We start from the raw sequence: 22,615 nt of genomic DNA, 5'->3' as shown, positions 1-22,615 counted from the left end.
AAAATTAAAAAGATTCTGTGTGGCAAAAGAAACACAGGATAAATCTAAAAGATAGGTAACTGAATGGAAAAAATATTTACATTTAATACATCAGATAAAGGTTTGATATCCAGAGTATCTAGAGCACTCAAAAAGATCAACAAAAAAGAAATTAAAAAACCCTATTGCCAGGGTCCTGAGTAGTTGACCCAGGCACACTGGAGTATGATCCCCCAGAGTCACCGACTTACTCCCTATAGGAGAGGGAGTGAGTAGGAGAGAAGCCTCTGTCTTGGCTCTCCATGCAACGTGGACTCCAGCAGCCTCAGAGAAAGAATCACAGGGAGGGGGGAAAGCTGGAGGTCAATCAGCAATCCATTTATTATCTCTCACACGGGTTTTTATACATACGTTTTAGGGGCATTCCACACGTGTCACATTTGTCTTGTCAAGCTCAGTACAGATGTCAGTTAATGATTTACATTTTCTGCTCTCAGGGCTGGGTGTGTCAGCACGGGCAGGTGGTAACTGTCATGTCCCTCATCCTGTTATCTCCTCAACCAGAGTGCTTACATGGGTGGAGTGCTGGAGCAAGCCCCCGGGCCCCTGTGAACAGGGCCGTCTCCTGTTTCTAGGGGAAGGGGATTTTTTGGTCAAAGTCTCAGGCTGGCTGCTAAGACCCCAACACCCTATCAGAAATGGGGAGAGAAAATAAAGAGACACTTATCAGAGGAATATAGGCAGATGTCCAATAGGTACATGAAAAAATTCTTAGCATCACTTATCCAAGAAATCCAGTCAAGACAACAATGAGATACTACCTCACAGCAGTGAGAATGGCACATACTAAAAATAGTAGGACAATTTGTGTTGGCGGGAATGTGTTTAAAAAAGGAACTCTAATCCACTGCAGGTAGGAATATTGTCTGGTACATCCCCTGTGGAAAACAGTATGGAGAGTTCTCAGTAAACCTAGAATTGAGCTGCCATATGACTGGTCGAGCAGATAATCTTTGGTTATCTAAACCAGGACTTAAAAACATTCCCTCCAAAGGACATATGCACACCATTATTCATTTGTTGCACTCAGTACAATAGCTAAGATATGGAACCTTGGTGTCCAATGACAGATTATGAAGATACGGTATATATAAACAATGGAATTCTATGCAGCTTCAAGGAATGATGAAATCATGCTATTTGCTGCGACATGGTTGGAATTGGAAAATACCATGTTAACTGAAGTAAGCCAGAAGAAGAAAGACGAACACAGAATGAACTCACTTATCTTTGGTATATGGAATACTGGATGAGGATTATAGTAGAAGGAGGATGCCTAGATCACCTTTTTTTTTTTTTTTTTTTTTGCTTTTTGGGTCACACCCGGCAATGCTCAGGGGTTACTTCTGGCTCATGCACTCAGGAATTACTCCTGGCAGTGCTCGGGGGACCATATGGGATGCTGGGAATCGAACCTGGGTCGGCCATGTTGGCTGTGAGCAAGGCAAACGCCCTACCCGCTGTGCTATCCCTCCAGCCCCTAGATCACCTTTAACCCCAGTGTTTGGAGAGAAGGACAGAGAAGGAATGAAATCAAGGTGGAGGAATAGGAGAACAGGAAGGAGTGGGTGAACAGTCACCAGGGCTTTAGCCATACTGGTGATATGGGTGAGGGGTATAGCCATATATCCGAAGCACAGACTCAGCAAAACTGAAAACATGAGGTCTAAGCTGGAACCACTGAAACTTTGTAAAGTTCCTGTCAAGTTGACAAGCGCAGATGGCTTGGAGGTCTGGCTGGGAGGGAACACGGAAACAACTGGTGGAACGAAGTTGATGCCGGGGTGGGATTGTTGAAATAGTATATTCCTAAAATGTAGCTATTAACAAATTTTTCCAAGTAGCTTAAGATTGTACTGATTGTAGTGAGTACTTAAGATTGTACTAATTGTACCTTAAGAGGTACAATTAATTTGTGTTTTTCCATTGAGAAACATTGATGTAAACATGAACAATTCTAAAAACGTAAAATTGTGGGAAACGGTGTTAAGATTGAAGCTTTTGGAATGGGAAAATGACTGCTGAGTTGGAGCCCACATTTGGGATATGTCTGATTAGAGTAGGGAGAGTTGGTACAGCTGTGCCCTCTACACAGAGGTCCTAGTGGGGCCCTAAACAGGTCTGATGGGGCATAGCTCCCTCCTTAGCCTACCTCTTGCTGAAACCCACCCTACCTGCCTTCTTCATGTAGGTTTGACCATTTCCCTACACCTCCACATTGTCCCACTGCATCTTTTGAAAGTTGCTATTCTGTCAGTTGAGGCTGGAGTTATTCCAGATAACTAACTTCTTGATGACTACCCCTCCATATCTAGACAGCCTTCAGTCAGTTGCATTCTGAGGTGGGTAGTTAGGAAGATATTTTAGGTACTGCAGCACTATTTGGAGAGTGGCCTAATTTCTAAATTTTAAATAATTCTTTTCTGGTAATTCTCTATACATACATACATATATATATTTGTATATATATGTCAGATACATACAAATTTGTGGAGGGGGAATTGATAACTCTAGAAAAGGTACAATGCTACTCTGTCATTTTATCTTGTATGTTCTCATCCAGGAATTTGGGGAATATGGTTTCAGAATCGAGAGATGCAGTTGATTGACAGGCCACTAGGTTAAAAGAATGCATTTCTGAATTAAAAAATTCTCAGATATGGATTCCAGTCTTGAACTTGCTACAGGAGTTCCATGGAGGCTGGCCTCATTTGTAATAGATTCTCATCTTTTGGGTGAAAAATCACATTTGTCATCTTTTTTAAAGGAAAGTGAATTGAAACATTCCTAAAGCATTCGTTTTCTCCTGTGCAAATGAAGATAATAAGCACTGTCTTCGTGGCTGGTTTGAGGATTAACTGAAGCATGTGTTATGGGGCTTGTCACATAGAAAACTAAATGTTTTTTTAGTGGATGTTGTCCTGCTTAGCTCTTTGCTAAGAGATTGATTTGGGGCTGAACGTAAAATGGTTGCCACTTGAATCAGTTCGATCAGAGTCCAGCCTTGAAAGTGCCTTCCTTACTGATGTGTGAGGACTCAGTGGAGGGTCTTTCTCCAAATATTCTAGTTTTTTCTCCAACTTAAAATTCCTATTATATTTTTAGGAGGGGGGCTGGAGCGATAGCACATCGGGGAGGGCGTTTGCCTTGCACGCAGCCAACATGGCCGACCCGAGTTCGATTCCTCCGCCCCTCTCGGAGAGCCCGGCAAGCTACCGAGAGTATTCGATATGCCAGACACAGTAACAACAAAGTCTCCAATGGAGACGTTACTGGGCCCGCTCGAGCAAATCGATGATCAACGGGAGGGCCTAAAATTCCTAATTTATTGAACTTTCTTTCAGCTGATCCTGTTATTTTGCAAAGTTTCTTGCCCTGCTTTGATCGTATTTTCACTATTGGCTTCTCAACGGAAATGTGGCAGTTCATAATAGAAAAACTGGCAAAGAAAGGATTATGGCATGTAAGTAAAAAGAGACAGTTCTCATTTAATCCTTTATTAAATGATTTCTTTCTGTTGTCACTGGGGGATTATAGATTGTTTATCTTATTGACACAACTTTTAAAATTATAACATTAAGGATGGAAAATTGGGGGTGTATATTCATTAGCTAGTTTCCAGTTATTTCTGAAGTAGAAAAAACGGCTCCATGGTGACCTCATGCCTTGCTCTGTTTCTGTTGTCTATAACCATAAAGTTCAGATGCTGATGGCTGTTTATTGTCATAATCCTCTTTTTATTTTATTTTTTTCCATTTTTTATAATTTTATTTATTGAATCACCGTGAGAGCAGTTACAAAGCTTTCGGGTCTAATTCTTGGTCATACAATGAAACACCTATACCTTCACCAGTGCCCATTCTCCACCCCAACAACCCCAGTATACCCCCACCCCACACCCTTCCCCTACCTGTGGGGCAGATGATTTCCACATTACTCTCTCTCTACTTTGATCACATTCAATATTTTGACACCAGACCCACCATTATTATTTGGGATTTTATCCCAACACTCAGATCTGCTGAAAAGGCAACAGTAGACAATTTGTTTTCTATTGTTGGTTATGAATAACATATGATGTCGCGTGGCTGCGGATTTTGAAATTCCGAAATTTTAACACTTAAATCTGGAGGAGTTTCTGCCAAAACCTGCTGGGTTCCGAGATTTGCTCCCGAGTCTCTGGGATCATGGCCGTTAAGCAGCTTGATAGGACCCAGAAAGGCTGTTCGTGGGCGATGACTTGGAGTCTCGTTGCGGTGGGGAGGACAGGACCGGCTCCACCCCCATCCTGTGAGGCCCTGCGTGTCTCGTCACTGCGGGCCCAAACCTGACTGTCCAGTGGCCTCTGGAGGATGATGGCCACCGAGCCACCAGGGGGAAGCAAGCAGAGGGACAACACCCTTTCCTCCCTGGGGAGACCTGGTGACAGTAACCTACTGCATGGTCTGGGCGCATTTCTGCCAAAAGCCTCTGGGTTTCAAGAATTGTTTCTGAGTCTCTGGGATCATGGCCGTTAAACAGCTTGATCAGGAGCCAGAAAGGCCATTCGTGGGCGATGACTTGGGGTCTCATTGGGGTGGGGAGAACAGGACCGGTTCCACCCCATCCCGGTAGGCCCTGTGTGTCTTGTCACTGCGGGCCCAAACCTGACTGTCCAGTGGCCTGTGGAGGATGGCGGCCACCGGGCTGCCAGGGGGAACAGGCCAAGGAACGAAACCAGTTCCCGCCTGGGTTGGCACAGCACCTACTGCAGGGACCGGATGCATTTCTGCCAAAAGCTGCCGGGTTTTGAGATTTGTTTCTGAGTCTCTGGGATCATGGCCATTAAGCAGTTCTGTCAGGAACCAGAGAGTCCATGCCTCCAATTATATAGCTGAGCCAAAGGTGGTTTGTGGGTGTGTTTCCCACATAACCTAACTTTTGGCCATTTACTTTCTTGGTAAACTTTTCCCCAAGTTTTTGGGGTCTGGCCAAAAGCACAGCAGCAATTTTGTGGTATCTGGAAGTCTGAAGGCACCATCAGGCTGCTGATGGACTCGGCTCACAGGTACAGATTGACCTGCTAGTGGCACCATACCCCCCATAATCCTCTTTTTAAATCACATTTGGTGTTCTGTACCCAGGTGACTTGCTTGAGCTTCTCAAGTGGTTTCTGGAGCGTTTTACAGAACTGCTAACTCTATGGTTAGCAGCTGAATGGTACCCAGAGCCAGAAGTCCAGAGAATGGAGCTGAGAGTGGACTGAGGAGTCTGAGTTCCCTGTCTCAGGGTTGTCTCCTTCACTCATAATTCTCCACTTATTATTTCCGACTAATTTCTTCTTGCTGAATCTCACTTCTTCATCTGTGAGTTTCAGGTTAAAAATTACCCTTTGGTGTCTTGGTGAGGATTTAAAAGAATGGAACGTGAGCATCTAATAATAATAGCACTGTAGTACTGTCCTCCTGTTGTTCATCAATTTGCTCAACTGGCACCAATAACATCTCCATTGTGAGCCTTGTTACTGTGTTTGGCATATTGAATACGTCACGGAGAGCTTGCCAGGGTCTGCCGTGTAGGCAGAATACTCTCGGTAGCTTGTCAGGCTTTCCGGGAAGAACGGAGGAATCGAACCCGGTTCAGCTGCATGCAAGACAAATGCCCTACCCGCGGTGCTATCGCTCCAGCCAATAATAATAGCAACTAATATTTGTGGAGGGTATATAATGTGCAAGGCACTACAGTAAAGGAGTTTCATAATGGCAGGCATATGGTAAGTGACCAATAACCGTTTCTGAGACTAGTTTATAAGCACTCATGAGAATAGGGCAGTGAAGTCTGGGACTTCAGTTATAAAGGGTTTCCCAAAGCTGGCAGTCCAGAGAAGTCTCCCAACACAAGAGCAGCCTCAGTGATCTTTTCGGAAAGGTAGTGGGTTCCACGAGGATCTAGTGGTAGGACTTTCTCTGCATGCATATATAGTTTTGGGTGTAGTTCTAGGGGGATCATGGGAAATCCCTCTCAAGTCAAGCCATGGGCTCCTTGCAGCTTATTCCCATGCTAAGAAGTCCTGATAGCAGCTGCTCAAAAGAGTCCTAGGAATCCAATCTAGGTGGCGAGTCAGATATCCTGCCAGCGGTGGGGCCAGATTTTTCTCACATACTAGAGATATGGACTGGAGCGATAGCACAGTGGTAGGGCGTTTGCCTTGCACGCAGCCAACATGGCCGACCCGAGTTCGATTCCTCCACCCCTCTCGGAGAGCCCGGCAAGCTACCGAGAGTATCTCGCCCGCACAGCAGAGCCTGGCAAGCTCCCCGTGACGTATTCGATATGCCAGACACAGTAACAACAAAGTCTCCAATGGAGACGTTACTGGGCCTGCTCGAGCAAATCGATGATCAACGGGAGGGCCTTTACTGGAGATAGGGGCATCTTGGTTTAAAAAAAAAAAAGTCAGACCAGCCATCAGAATTGTTAGAACCCTAGAGGTGTTGTCAGAATTGAGTTGGGGCAATTGGACATTTTTAGGGTGAGGAATTAAAAATAACTGACAAACTGCAAGAACCTGGAAGCAGCCTATGACTAGAGGTTCATTCTGCCCCTGCCATGTTCCCTGGCAAGAGCAGACATGAGGGAAGTTTGTTCTGAGAAGGATCTGGAGCCTGGCTCTCTGAAAGCTGAAGCTGTTACTTGGACATCTCAATAGAAGCTTCTTGTGCTGTTTGTACAGTTTGTGTGATCTGGGAAAAATTGCTGATCAGTTTCTTTAACAATTTTAGGTAAGGTCAACAATGTGTGCTGGGCAGGGGGGAATATAGACAGGAGAGATAGTACAGGGGTTAAGGCCTTGCCTCGAATGAGGCCAGCCCTAGTTTCATCCCCAGCACAGCATATGGTGCCCCAAGACAGCCTGGAGTGATTGTGGACATGGAGCCAAGAGTAAGCTCCTCCTGATATGGGCCAACCTTGCCCCCCTCACAAAAAAGTACTTTTCTGTTTTATTTTCTGTTCCTGAAGTGTAAATACTCTCACAATAGCTGGTTTCTAGTTCTGAATGTAACCACACTGCATGGGCTTGGAAGAAATGCATGGTTAGCTCTTACTAGCTGAGAGAAACTGGTTTCAGCACACTCAAGAGGGTAATAGAGCCAAGAATATATAGATCTTGTGCCTCCCTGAAGTGCCTAAAGGAGTGATTGGAATGGGATATCTGAGAAGCTTAGAATCTTCTGCTTGCCAAGCTTTAAGAACCTTGCAGGGCTGTACTTGGGTACCCGGTGCTTCTTTACTCTCTGCAGTATGACTTGACACGAACTGTATCTGTCCTCAGTGGACTCTTAGGAAATATGGAGAGCGCTTAGGTTTCAGCAAGAACAGGAAGTTCGCTTGACAGAGATACTTTGGTCATCATGGGTCAGGCGGAAAAGCTAGGCCAGTAACTTGGAAAAAAGGAGAGACGTGAACGGGTGTTTTGTTTTAAAAATTAAGACAATCCTGACTGTAATAACTTATATGGGAGCATCAGTTTCTAACATTTTTTCCCTTCTCTCTCATCAGTCATTTCTACTTCTCTCAGCAAAAAAAGATCGACTGCCGAAAAATATCCATGTCCCAGAGTTGTCACTGAAAAGTCTCTTTGAGGTAAGGTGACTTCTTGAAGTATAGTTTCAATTCGGGACACTCAGGTACCTTCCACTTTACCTGCCTTACCACTTATTATTTTTAATAGTCTTAGGTATTCGCCACAAAGAATTCAGGTTTTACTAATTCTGTGCTTTGTGTGTGAAGGAATTTGACACGTCCTGTTGATATAGTGACTTCCATAATTCTTATGTATGTGTGTGTATTTTTTTCCTAGAAATATGCCTTCATTGGACTGTATGAGAAAATGGAGCAGGTTCCCAAGTTAGTCCAGTGGCTCATCTCCATTGGTGCAAGTATTGAGAGTATAGGACCATACCCGCTTCATGCTCTCATGCGACTCTGTATCCAAGCAAGTGAGTGTTTCCCCAGCCACTCACCCTCCAGGCTGCCTTTCCAGTTCCCAGTTCTGGGAATCTGCTGAGCTCGAGTGAAACCAAGCATGACCACTGGAATGCAGAATATTTAAAGTTATTTGACCATTTGGATACTTTGATTATTCAGACGTATGCAGGCAGCAGGGAAGTAGCCCTCATTTTCGTGATTCTTGGGACCTAGTAGTGATGGGATCCTTGCAAATAGGACCTCTGGAGGGGATTGACAACTGGTAACCTTTGCCTAACAGAGCTCCACAGAAACTGGGGGTAAAGGCAGCTCTGGTTTTTCACCTCAGTTTGGTCAGGTTCTTTTGCTATCCCGGAGGACCACCCTATGTGGAGGGTTAGGGGGAGGGGATGAATCTCTCGGAAGTACTGGCTATTGCTGACACAGTTTGCTTGTGATTCTTTCAGAGGACTCCAATTTTCATTAAATTATTATTTTTCTTAAATCTTTGTTGCATTGCTATAGGATTTAAATTTTTAAAAAATATTTTAAAGTTTATCATTAATACACACATACATGTTCTCATACATACACAAACACTTCCACTTTGGACAGAAGATTTTTTTTCCCCACCAAGTATATATGGCATCACTGTGGCATTGTTTTATATCTGGAGGAGGCCACAACACTTGTCCACACTGCCAGAGGGCAGGAGTGTGGCAGTGGCTTGGAGATCCAGACCCCCCCTTGACTTCAGGCAAATTTGTTCTGTTGTAGACTATACTTTTCCCATACTGTATTGGGGACCTTATGAGAGATTTTATTCATTTTTTAAATTCTAAACAAATATGATTAAAGGCAATCTTATTCATTCCTCCCACTTTCACAGTAGGAGGCTGGACCCCAGAGAAGTGTATCTGCAGTTGTGCAAGTCATGGTTCTTCATTGTGTCTGATCTTTAAGTTAGTTCCTGGGAGTACAGGCAGGTATTGGGAAGAGCCGGTCTTCAAGCGTCCTGGGTATGTTTCTCAGAGGAAACCGAAATTTGATGACAAACGGTATTCATGGAGTTGATGCAAAAGTTCTCCTACTGGAACATTGTCTCCCAAAGTGGGTGATAATGCCAACCCCCACACCAGAGCGAGGGCTGCTAGAACAATCCAGGGCGATGCCAGTAACCTTGGGTGCAGCAGTTTTTGCTTGTTACTTAAAGAAGATATCTTGGGTGCTAGTGATATATATATATTTTTCTTTCTGAAAGGGAGCCAATAGGCCAAATCCTTTTGATCTAAAAGCTGCAAGAAAGGAGTCTGGGAAACAGATTTTAATATATGGTCCTATTGACAGTGGTGTAGCATGGTGATCCAGCCAGAGATTCTGATTTGACTGCTGACCTGGGCACAGTTAGTGACCTGTCCAGGCTCTCTTCACCATGCTCAGGATACCCATTCTACTGTAAACCTGCTGTGCCCTCTAAGAGAATTTCTTTTTACCAGTAGAACACCACTTCCAGAAAGGCTCCCTGTCAAGTTCCCTCCTCACCCCATCCCTCTTTCCCCTTCCTCCTGCCTCCCTGAGGCCGAGTTGCCACTCCTGACGCTCAGCGGGTCACTCCCAAGTTCTGTCACTCCCAAGATCTGTCACTCCCAAGTTCTCTGTGCTCTGCTCCAATCTGTGACGCAGTCTCGCTCCGCTGCACCCGGAGTACTGGCTGACCCCACTCCCTTGTCTGGCTTCTTCCCAGGTCCTGTTTTTCTCACTCTATGTCCTCATTTTCCTCCCCCCAATATATCAAGGATCCTGTCTTGGGCTCTGCCCAGGATATCTGGTCACCCTCAGTTGAGCGCACATGGACTTGCTCTGCTGCTTTTCTTCCTGGAGACAATAACACCAGTTGCTCATTTTAATTCCCTCTAGGGGAAAACCATCTTTTCAGGTGGCTCATGGATCACAAGCCCGAGTGGAAAGGCCGCATCAACCAGAAGGATGAAGATGGCTGCACTGTCCTGCATATGGTGGCCACCCACGCCCCAGGGCACCTACTTAAGCGTAAGTGCAGCACCTTGATGGAGGGTGTGTGGCTAGGGGATGGACACAGGGGCCACTGTGCTTTCTGTGTTTCCTTCCATGGGGATCATGCTTTGCTGTGAATCAGACATCACTGGCTGTGTGCACAGGTGTGAGGTGAGGGAAGTATTGCTGGGCCCCCTTGTGCTTTCTTGGCCTTAAACTGAATCGTGGGGGTGGGGGGCGGTGAATAAAGGATGTGATTCTCAGGCTACATTCGTTCCCTCTGTCGGCTCCACCTGCTTTAGTTTGTGCTAAATCTGTGTGAGTCACCGGGGGTAAAGTGTGAACCAGACAACAAAAACTTGGTCCTACCTTCATGATACTTAGAATCCAACACTGAACTCCCACATTCTCCCATATTCCCAAGTTCCACATGGGCCATGAGGGAGAGTAAAGAGGAGCCAGTTCTTTTGACGAAGACTGCCCAGTTAGCTGTTGAAACAAGAAGACCACTCTACTTCTATGTGGTTCTCTGTGTCTCCCCTCCCCCCCCGCCCCCACCCCGGAGTTCTCAGGGCTCTAAGTCTTTGCTACTTTCGATAAAGAAAAATTTTTTTTTCTAAAAAAATTTAGGTTGCTCTGAGGATAAATGGTAGTGGCCACTCGGCCTCCAGTGGCAGGTCGTGGTGGTGGTGGGGATGATGGAGTGTGATGGGCAGCTTGAACCCAGCTTGCACTATGCAAGGCGTCTTACGTGCCTGTAGTCTGGAACCATCATCCCTGCCTCCGGCACCATCATTTCCCAGTGACAAAAGGTCATGGAAGTCTGGATGTAAAAATAAAATAAGAAAGCAGATGAACAAAAAAGGGAGGCTCAAAGCTAGAAGGCTCCCATTTAGGAGCCTCGAGTCCAGTGAGTCCCCTAGGGAGCTGCAGTTCTTTCCAACCTGTTCCAGGAGGAGCGCGGTGATGTCTGGCTCTCCAATGCCATTGTTGTCTGAGCTGGGTCCTGGGACTTGAATGCTCGGAAAACCAGAGAAATGATTTTCTACAGACTTGGTTATTACTAATTAATTAGTAATTTTTGAGTCTTCTTGACATACAATTTTTATGGCACACAACTGAGTACACTGCTTTTTCAGTAAATTCATAGTTGATTGGCCACCACTGCAGTCAATTGTAGAACATTTTTAATTTCCCCCAAAGAAACTTCAAATCCATTAGCAGTTATTCCCCACTTCCTCCTATTCCTTCCAAGCTACCACGGATCAACTTTAAGTGTCTATTGACTTGCCTGTTCTTGTACCTTTCATATATGGGAGCATCTGTGACTGACATCGTTAAGGGAACACAATGGACAAACTGGCAGGTTACCTACTTTGGACAAACTGGCAGGCTACCGAATGTAACCTGCCCACACGGCAGAGTCTGGCAAACTACCTGTGGTGTACCCAATATGCCAAATACCAGTAACAAAATATAGTATAATTATAAATTGATGGGTTTGTTTTTAAGATGTTTATTATAAATTTGTGTATTTTATCCTGGGCCAGGGATCAAACTCAGAGCCTTAGACATGTGCTTTACCCTGTGTGAACCAGACAACAAACTTGGTCCTTCCCTCATGATACTTAGAATCCAACACTGAACTCCTACATTCTCCCATATTTTCCCACATAGTAATTTTATATGACCCCTGATTAATTTAGGTTTTAATAATGGTCATATTTGTGTATGAACTCACAGATACTCAGGACATTTGAAAGTTGAGTCTTAAGGACTGGGATGAACTAAATGCAGGGACCATGCTAAAGTTATTATTAGCCTAGTGATTTATAGTTTAAATTTAAGCCTCCAGTCATTCTGTCCTCCTTACACATCTCTATGCTGAAAATACTCAAGAAAATGTATTTCCAGGCAGAAATCTTTGGTTTGCAAAGAAATTATAGGTTTTCTGAAATGCTTGATGGTTTGAGGATGAGTAAAGTGTTTTTTTGTTTCATATTTAACTTTGGGGCCATATTCAGTAGTGTTCAGGGTTTACTCCTGACTCTGTGCTCAGGGATCACTCCTAGGTATTCAGACGACCATATGTGGTCCTAAGGATTGAACCCAGCTTGCACTATGCAAGGCGTTTTACTGCTGTACTATATCTCTGGTCCTAAATGATGTGTATTTCATATATCTCCTGTGCTGTGGATATTAACTGTAAGTATTGATAACTTGGCAAGCATTCCATTTCCTGACATTTTAACCAATGTGGTTCAAATCAAACCTTATGATAATCATGTATACAGTTTTACAATTTCCTAGTCTACAAACTAAAAAAGCAAAGCAAAATAGGTAAAACTAGTTTTATTAATATAGTTAATTTAACCCATTTATCCAACACATCAGAACAGCGCAGTCTCCTGCCCCCGCGCCTGGCTGTCCTCACCAGGGCCCCTTGGAGGGGGGAGGGTTAAGTTTCTCTCCTCCCCCCCCTCCCCCCCCCCGCCGCTCCAAGCAGAGCCCCAGCAGCTGAGGACCTCTGGAGCCAGCCACGGCCATGCTGGAACCACCCTCCACACGTCCGGACGGGCCTCATGCATGAAAGAACTGGCAGAGGAACCCAGGCATGCGGGTCCCAGGATTGAGGTCTCCAAGCCTACTCGGATTGGGATTGGGCCTTCTCCAACCAGACCCCCCATCTTCCAGTAGGTAGGTGTCACACCCACCAGCTGCCACCAGCACCAGGTTGGTTCAACGGCCAAGATGCAGAGACTATAAAACCCAGCTCCCGGACATCTTACTATCTTATTTTTTCTTTGGAGAACCTGGCAGGCTACCAAAAGTATACTGCCCACACAGCAGAGTCTAGCAAACTTCCCATGTCGTACTCAATATGCCAAATACCAGTAACAATGATGGGTCTCATTCTCGTAATCCTGAAAGAGCATCGAAATGGCTCTTTTAAAATCTCAGGGCTAGGAAGAAGGAGACGTTACTGGTGCCTGCTCGAGGAAATGGACGAACAACAGGATGATCGTGATCGTGATCCCACCATCATTTTTCCTTGCTTCCTTGGAGATGATTTTAAGGATCTAGTTTTATCTTTTCCCAAATAGCCACCTATTATTTATCTCAGCATCATTTATTCAAATAAATCTGTTGTAGGGCCAGAGAGCTAGTAAGGGACCGAGGTACATGCCTTGTATGTGAGCAATTTTGATTTGATCCCCAGCACCAAATATGGATTCCTGAGTACCACCAGGATTGACTTCCGAACAGAGAGCTAGGAGTAAGTCCTGAGAATCAAAACCCCCCAAAATCTGTTGTGACATCAAGAATTTGAGATGCTACTAATTTCTTGACTTTATTCCCTTATCCTATTGGTTTCTTTGCTTTTCATGTACCTTTTTTTTGTGAGCTGGAGAGATAGCACAGCAGGTAGGGTGTTTGCCTTGCACACGGCCAACCAGGGTTTGGTTCCTCCATCCCTCTTGGAGAGCCCGGCAAGATACTGAGAGTATTCCGCCTGCATGGCAGAGCCTGGCAAGTTCCCCGTGACGTATTCGATCAAAAACAGTAACAACAAGGCTCCAAATGGAGACATTACTGTTGCCCGCTCGAGCAAATTGATGAACAACTGGAGGACAGTGGACAGTGCAGTGCTTCGTGTACTACAGGCTTCTTTTAATCACCATTTAGAGAACTTGTTTAAGAGAATTCAAAGTATGCTTCCAACAAAGATAACTAAAATAAAGTTAGTTGTGTATTTAAGATTGCAGTAAGGATGTAGAAGAATTGACATGACTGGTAAATATAAAAAATGAAAGGAATAAAAATGACAGATCTACTTTGGAAAAGTTCTGACACTCAATAAAGTTAAAATATGGGAGTCCGAGAGATAGTATACAGGTAAGGCATTTGTGTTGCACATGGCCAACTTAGATTTGATCACTGGCATCCTATATGGTCTCCCAAGTCCCACCAAGAGTGATACCTGAGTAAAGCCAGGAGTAAACCTTGAGAACCACTTGGCATGACTCCAAAAAAAGTTACCATATGATTCAGCAGCATTACTTGGAACAAAACCTGTATGTTGAAATGTTCACAGAAACATTCATAATGTCCTCCACAGTGGAAATAACCAAATCTCCATTGATTAACAAATCGGGAAAAAATGTGGTATAGCCATTCACTGGATTATTAGTCACTGGATTATTATTCAGATTATTATTAACCAGCTCCCAGAACCGCGCGGCCGCGACATCTTATTATGACATCTCATTCCTACTTTGACAAACTGGCAGGCTACCGAATGTAGCCTGCCCACACGGCAGAGTCTGGCAAACTCCCCGTGGCGTACCCAATATGCCAAATACCAGTAACAATGATGGGTCTCATTCTCCTAAAGAGCCTTGAATATAATCTCAGGGCTAGGATGAAGGAGACGTTACTGGGGCCTGCTCGAGGCAATCGACGAATAACAGGATGATCTCTGATCTGTGATCTGTGATTATTCAGCCACGAAAAAGTAGTCAGACATTGATACATGCCACTAGGTGGATAAACCTAGCCCAAAAAAAAATCTGTAGAGTTTGATTGGCCCAAACTTCTGTGTATTAAATGATCCTACGTATATGAACTATCCGAAGTGAGGATATCTATTGAGTCTGGAGAAGGTAGTGGAATCATTACTAATGTGTATAAGCTTTCTTGTTAGATGAAAATATTCTGGCATGGATAGTGGTGATGACAGTAAATCCCTATTGTTTAGTATAAATTGTTTAGTATAAAATGTTTACTTATGATAAGATAATTGTGTCTTTTGTTGATATTTGGGGGGAGTGGTACTAAGGGATTTTTCCTGGGTCTGTACTTGATGGAACTATGTGGTGCCAGGGATTGAATTGGCATCTTCTATATATTAACCATGTTCTTCAGCTCATGGAGCTATCTTTCCTGCCTTGAAGTGTATCCTAATCCAAAATAATTCAAACTCCTCATCACCTACCCCACAAAAAGGGAAGTGATTACTATTGGTTAAAAACAAAATAAAACACTACTCAACCACTTCAAAAATATCAGAATTTGGTTCAGGTGTTCCAAAATTATATGTAAGAATCTATCTTAGGGGCTGGATAGATAATATAGGGGTAAGGCACTTACCTGGCATGCCACTGGGCTGGATTTGATCCCCATATGGTCCTCTGAGCATACCCTGGGATGATCTCTGAGCATAAAGCCAGGAGAAAACCCTAAGCACTGTTGGTGTTGCCTCCACAAACCAAAACTAAACAAAATGCATCTGTCTTACCTCTTAGTCCTGCTTGTTTCTGATTTTTCTGTATTGAGTTCATTTTTAGAGGATAATTTCTAACATTTCAGGGAAAGCCCTAGGAATGAGTGTCACTGACTTGAATTTGTGTATCTGTCCTCTATAAGCTAATTACTAGAGCCAGAGGATGGAATGATATGATTGGACAGATCTTGTTCCCGTTGTTTGTCCTTGAAGAACTGGATAATGGACAGAGCTAGGGAACGGAATGGGTGTGATTGGTCTGGTCTTGGTCACATGTTTGCCCTCTGGAGTGGGGGTGGGGCAGAGCTAGAAATGGAATTATTTGATTGGCCAGGCTTTGGTCAGATGTTTACCCTTGGAGCAGGGCCATAGGGTAAGAGTCAGAGGAGGGAATTATCTAATTGGCCAAGTTCCCTCCCTGAAACAGTGGCTTGGTCTGTGGTAGCAGATGAGGTGTTCTGAGGTGTTGTGTTCTGACTCTCAGACCATTTGGGGCTGCTGTGGGGAAGCGATGCTTTCTTGATGATGGGATGGGGTTGGAGGAACTGGGGTTTGATGTTCAGGAAAAGTGGAAGTGAATATTAGTTAAAAGTTAGGGGGGAAAGTGCAGTTTTGTGTAGTCTCCAAATTTTGTGTCCTTATCCCTGTGAAGAATGTCGGGAAAATGTATGTAGAATGTTCCATCTGTTACTTTGAATGGAAATAAAGATAATTTTAGGATTGTGTTCACGTTGTTTTAACAAAACGATTACCTCTTGACATGTAGTGTCATAGAAAGAACATTGTGATGGTTTTTAGTACCCATTTTAAAAAAATTGTGGATGAAAATCTACTAGTAAATGTGTATTCCTTTTTGTAGCTCCCGTTTCTAGCATGGTTTTGAAAGAACGGATGTCCCAATATATATTTTTCCTTTCAAGACTTATTGGTGATGTTTTTATGGAATGCAAATTCGCATATAACTTTAAATTTTGACAAGTTTCCATGATTATATGACCCATAGGGGTTAATTTTTTCCCCCTGAATGGAATCATGGCTTAAGTTACTACTATAGAAATGATCAACAAAGCAGAAACATATGGGAAATCTCTGTAGGTAAAAATAAAGACAAACATTTGGGAGAGGCATGACCAGCGCCTGTTTTCTCCAGGTGGGGCCGGGAGTTCTCAGCTGCTTTGGGGCAGTTCCCGGTGGTCATTGTCTCTGTTCTTCATAGAATCTGGCAAGTCACCTTCAACTTGGCAAGTAGTCTGGGGTGACAGAACTAACTTTCTACCCTGCCTCTGAGCAGATGCCAAGAAAGGCCTAGCTGTGCTCTGGTCTCTCTCCAGCAGCGTGGCTGGACAGAGTCCAGTTCCTTTTGTGGCAGGATCCAGGACCTTATTTTCATGTGGGTTTTCAGCTTGCCTGTGGCCTGGAGCCCACAGGAGAGAATTTTCTTGTGCGTCACATCTCTCTCATACTTTGGTTCTCTACACTCTGGAATATTCCTGTGATTAGGTCAGGCCCACCCTGATATTCTGCCTTCCAAAGCTCAGCGTTTTGGGATTTTGAATTCTGTTTGCAAAATCTCACTACTAGTAATAAAATTTCATTGTATCACTAGTGATTTGAATAACTGGGAGAAGGAGGGTGTACACTGTCAGTCTGGTATCTTAGGATCCATCTTAGATATCAGTCTCTAGGGAGACTTGATGGGTCAGAAGTGTGACTTCGTTTGGTCCCACTTTTGCACAGTGGGAGAAGGACACACATAGGTGGAAAGACAGGGAAGAACAATACCATGAGCAGAGTGATAGCCTGAGTCCAGGTGCCTGCCCAAGGTGTGAGCTTTAGGAAAGCTGATGTCAGGAAGGTGAGGGCCAGGCATTAGTTTATTTAACTGCATCCATATAGATCTTTGTACCCCTGGAATACTCTGTTCCATTCTGTAAAGCATTGCATCTGTGACCATAGAGACACCTCGATGCTCGGCAAATAGATACGTCAAAGCAGCAAATGGAACTGGCATGGCTGTGGGGGGGCCTTGGAAGATAGAAACAGTGGCCACAAAAAGACCCTGATGTGGACTCAATTAACACTTTTTTTTCCTGTCTCCAGACAGGCTTTTTCTTGTCCCCCCTTTTTTTTTCTGGAACAATATTCTGTTTCCTCTCTAGGGAATAAAGAAATCTGAAGTCACAGCTTGCTGTTATCCTTACAGCTGTAACTGTTGCCTAGTAACCAGATCCCCCCTCTCCTTGCTTGTTGCCAAGGAGAGGGGAGAAAGGTAGAGAGGAGCGTACTTCTGAACCTCTTAAAAGCTATTGTCCTTCCCACGCCACGCAGGACTCCATGCTTCGGGGAGTTGGATGGCCGGTCCAGGGCTGGTGGTTCAGGTTCCGTGAACAGAGGGGTCTCACTCCCTTGGCCCCGGACTGCACAGGCAGGGGACTGGGAGGAAGCACACTCATGGGGACGTCTCCTTACGGAAGGAACCATGACAACCCCCCCTTGTCGTTTTGGCCTACTCTAGGACAAACAGAGGGTGTTCAGATGCTCCTGCGCTTTGGGGCAGACCCCACCCTGTTAGACGGACAGTCCCGTTCCGTTGTGGATATCCTGAAGAAGAATAAGAACTTCAAAGCCATTGAGAAGATCAACAGTCACTTGGAGAAGCTAGCTGCATGTTCTAAGGACCTATCAGGTACAGTTGTCAGGGAAATGAGTATTTTGAGTGTGTGTGTGTGTGTGTGTGTGTGTGTGCGTGTGCGCTCGCGTGTGTGTGCGTGCGTATGCGCGCGCGCGTGTATGTGTGGTGGGAAGGATTAAAACTGGTTCTGTATAAATCAGATTTATTTTTTTTGGTATCTGAGGATGGTAGTGAATCCCCTCCTCCCAGTCTTTGGGAAACTTGATTGCTTTTTTTCTTTTGAAAGCTGGATTGAGGCAATTTATATTGAGAGAGTGTCTACGATATTCTGGGAACTTCACCAGGTCCACCTTTGGATGGCATGATGATTTTTTTTTTCTGTACATGCACACAGTAAAAAAAGAAAAAAAATAAGGCAGTAGTGGAGATCAAAATCATGACTTCTCAAAAACACTGTAGCCAACAATTTAAAATAAAATGAATCTCAATTCTTTTAAAATCTGTTTGGGACAGCACACTATAGAAATAAGTGCAACAAGTCAGCCTTACTTGATAATTTTGTCTAATAATGTTCTTCATGCCATTTACATTCTCTTTGCTAAAAAACACTTCATTATTCATAATCTACAGACTGTTTCTGAAAGTAAAAATCCAGTGAATGGCATTTGCTCACTAGTATGATTACATGTTACTTTTCCTATAGCTATTGCTACATATAATTGGACCCACCTAAGCATACACAAAATATATATGTACATGCATATATGTGCGTGTACACACATATATGCCTGTCTACATGTGTGCTGTTTAAAGTTCTGGTGCTCTCGTATGTCTCTGGCTTTGTTTTAATCTCTGCTAGTTTGCCTTCATGGGTCGGGGGTGTGGATAGTAGACTCATGGAGTTTTGAAATGCCTTTATTTCATCTTACCTTCATGATTACTTTGAGTATAGATATTGCTCTTCATCCATTCAAAGTTTTGTTTTTCCCTACGTGTCTAAACCTTTGAAACTAACTGTTTCACAATCAGTGACATGCCACCATCTATCTAATGGCTGCCTTCTCTCCCAGATTTGACAGTCCTTGCTGTCTTAAATTTATAAAATAACTTGTACCATAAAACCTTGTTCCTCAGAACTCTGAAGTGGTTGTTTCATTGTATTACAGCCCCCGATGGCTGCTGTCTGTTGCCAGTTATTTTTCCCTTCTTTTTTCTTTAGAGTTTAGAGTTCTGAAATTTCTCTAGATGTGTCCTAAGTGTGGGTCCTTATTCATTCTTAGTGGTTGCAAACTTATCTTATTATTTTATACCCCTCAAATGTCTTTTTCTGCTTGTAGACACAACTGTTAGATGATTGAGTTTCCTAGATTTATAACATGTCTCTCTACCTTCTAATGTTTCTTATTCCCATTTTTCCTTCCCAGATATTTAATTTGATCCCCAGATTTTAATTTTTTGTTCGTTGTAAAATCAGCAGACTTTTGCTGGTTTTACCTTTGCTGATTTTATACTCTGAATTGATTGATTACATGTTACTTTTCCTATAGCTTGAATGCATTTAAGAATAGTAGAATTTTTTTTGAAAGTCTGACCTCTTGCTCTGAATTATTCATTCTATCTGAGGTTGATTCATTTCTTACTCTTTCTTACTATTGCTTCTCCCTAATTACCTTCTGATATTTGTATAGTTATATTTATGAAAAAGGCCCTCCCGTTGATCGTCGATTTGCTCAAGTGGGCCCAGTAACGTCTCCATTGGAGACTTTGTTGTTACTATGTCTGGCATATCGAATACTCTCGGTAGCTTGCAGGGCTCTCCGAGAGGGGCAGAGGAATCGAACTCTGGTCGGCCATGTTGGCCACTTGTAAAGCCAACGCCCTACCCGCTGTGCTATCGCTCCAGCCCATGTTGACTAGTGCTTAATAAATGGTAACTGGCATTTACTGAAGTTATTTCTGTGTGTTTCTCCAGAAATATTTCCTCTATGAAATGGATATGTAGGTGGTAAGTTGAAGGCAGCCTGTTAAATGTGTGTCGGGGTGGGAGTAGGAGCAGTTGGACAGACTAGAATCATTCCATTTCCTGGGTCAGGAAAGTTTGATGTAGGGGAGATTAAAACGACTCTTCTTCATCAAACATCCTCTCATTTCCTCATATGGGTTGAAATTACTGATTTGAAAGGATCTATGTTGTTTCCATGGTAGGTCAGGCAGCAAAATACTTATGGATGTCTTTGTGTGTATATGTGTGTGTGTGGGGGGGGGGGGTTGGGGGGAGGAAGTATCTCCCAAGCCATGCAGTTATAAGCCAGCCAGGCAGGATCAATGCAAGGGCCTCAGGATGTTGTGTTCCTCAGACCCTGTGATGCCAGGAGTGTTACTTAGGCCATCCCAGCCATGCTCTCTGGGACCACACCTGGGAATGTTCTTGGGGCCAGGTGGGAATTGAGCCCTGGTTGGCTGCATTCAAGACAAAGATTCCATCCTTTTTTCTTTTTCTTTTTTTTGGTGGAGGGAAACTTTCCCAAACCTCTTAAGCAGTGCTTGGGGGCCCTCTCTGTGAATGTTGACTGATGAGCTGGTGATTCAGTGCAAGGGCCTGACACTGCAGATGAGGTGCTGGATCACTGTGGTTCTGGTGGTTACCAGGGTGACCCCTGTGGTGCACAGGAAATTCCAGAGCTGCACCTGGAGGTGCATGTGGTGACCAGGGAGTAAATTGTGGCTTACCTCATGCAGAATGTGCACCTTAACATCTGCTCTAATGTCCTTTTAAAGCTGTGGCAGATAATCTTTAGTTTTTATTATTTTGAAAAATAGTGATTTATTCAGTGAAATGCTTTCTGAAAGCTTGTTCCTGTAGTGTCCATTTTCATAAAACCAAGACAAAAGTATCTTTGCCAGTGAATCTCCAGGTTTTAAAATTATAAAAATGGGTCCAGTGAGTAGTAGGAAATGGCTTGCAAATTTTTTTTTATTAATTCTAATCTAAATTCTTAGACTGTTATTTGTTATGTATGTATTTAGTATTTAAGGTTACAAGCTTTTATGCCATTCATTTCTATTTAGTTGTTTTTTTCTAAAAAATACTTCTTTTTTTTATTGAAGTAACTAACGTTGATTTATAACACTGTCATTGTCACTGTCTTCCTGTTGTTCATTGATTTGCTTGAGCGGGCCCAGTAACATTGTGAGAGTTGTTACTGTGTTTGGCATATCGAATACGACACGGGGAGCTTGCCAGGTTTTGCCGTGTGGGTGAGATACCCTCGGTAGCTTGCCAGGCTCTCCGAGAGGGGCGGAGGAATCGAACTCGGGTTGGCCGTGTAGGCCGCTTGTAAGGCAAACGCCTTACCCATTGTGCTATCGCTCCAGCCCGATTTATAACACTATACAGGTTTAAAATAAAAAGTCTTATAAATCAGCATCTGCTACTCACTACCAAAAGTCTAGTTTCCATCTATCACCATGGAGTTGATCTTCTTTTTGCCAGTTCACACCTACTCCTTCACCTTCTCCTCAGGTAATCCCTGTGGATTTTTTGTTTGTTTTTGAGCCACAACCAGGATGCTCAGGGCTTACTCTGTGCTAAGACATCATATCCTGGCAGGACTCAGGGTGCTAGGATTGAACTCAGGTTGGCCACATGTGAGGCAACCCACACTCACTGTTATGTCTATCTGTCTCCATCACTAATTTTCTGCATATATACACATATGTACATATGTACATATATACATACATGTGTGTATATATACATATATACATATATATATCTCACATCTTTGTGTACTTCTTCCTTTCTTCCTTGATAGTTACTTGCGTTCTTTCCAAGCCTTGGTTATTGTGAATGGTGTTGCAGTGAAATTGGCTGTGCAAGTCCCTACATCATCACTGTGGATTTCATGACAGATGTTTTTACAAATTTTTTTTGGCGAAAAAGTTGCTGCCATTGTGTGAGCTTTAAAAAAAACTGTTCCAGTATTATTTAAAAATTACCTGGTTGGATCCTTGGCACTGAGTATGGTCCCCTGAGCACTGCCAGGGGTCACTCCTTAGCACCAAGCTGGGAATAACTCCTGAGTACCATGATCTATTACTAAATTGTCTTTAGTGCAAGATTAGGATGCAAGAAATACCTGTGAATATATATTAAGTGAAATGAGTCAGAAAGAGAGGAACAGATGTAGAAAGATTGCACTCATTTGTGGAATATAAAGTAATAGAATGCGAGACTTACAAGTGCTTTACTTCCATACCATCTTTATGCCCCCTTGAGCGTTTTTTATGCTCATAAATAAATTTTGGATCTTGTCAAGTGATTGTTCTGAACCTGTCAAAATGATTGTATAATTTCTGTCCTTTTATTGTGATATGTCAACATTTTCTGACTTGCATATATTGAGCTATAATTCCATCCCTGTACTAGATATTGCTTAGGTTTGGTTATTATCCTGTGTGTGTGTGTGTGTGTGTGTGTGTGTATGGGGAAACCATATGTGTGTGTCATAACTGGCTGTTCTCAAGGGCTGTTTCTGTATCTCTGCACAAAAGTGATTCCTGGTAATGCTCAGAGATCCAGCTGGGTTGCTGGTGATTGAACAGGTGTCTGACACATGCACCTTAACTTCTGTACTGTATCTCTGGCTCAGATTCTTTTAATGTTGAATTTGTTTGCTAAAATTTTGTCGAAGATGTTT

At 43.4% G+C, this 22,615-nt stretch overlaps 1 protein-coding gene across 1 annotated transcript in view; it reads left to right on the top strand.

Moving 5' to 3' along the window:
* TRANK1 (tetratricopeptide repeat and ankyrin repeat containing 1) overlaps positions 1–22,615 on the top strand; it is a 116,869-nt gene that overhangs the window by 49,059 nt on the left and 45,195 nt on the right. Inside the window, exons 5-9 of the mRNA XM_056129092.1 lie at positions 3,384–3,502; positions 7,579–7,662; positions 7,880–8,018; positions 9,904–10,035; positions 17,799–17,969. Of these exons, the coding sequence (XP_055985067.1) occupies positions 3,384–3,502; positions 7,579–7,662; positions 7,880–8,018; positions 9,904–10,035; positions 17,799–17,969 (645 nt within the window). The remainder of the gene's footprint in view (positions 1–3,383; positions 3,503–7,578; positions 7,663–7,879; positions 8,019–9,903; positions 10,036–17,798; positions 17,970–22,615) is intronic.

Source organism: Sorex fumeus, unplaced genomic scaffold (assembly GCF_029834395.1).
Source record: "Sorex fumeus unplaced genomic scaffold, SorFum_2.1 ptg000072l, whole genome shotgun sequence".
NCBI lineage: Eukaryota > Metazoa > Chordata > Mammalia > Eulipotyphla > Soricidae > Sorex > Sorex fumeus.
This window is presented reverse-complemented; position numbering and strand designations above follow the sequence as displayed.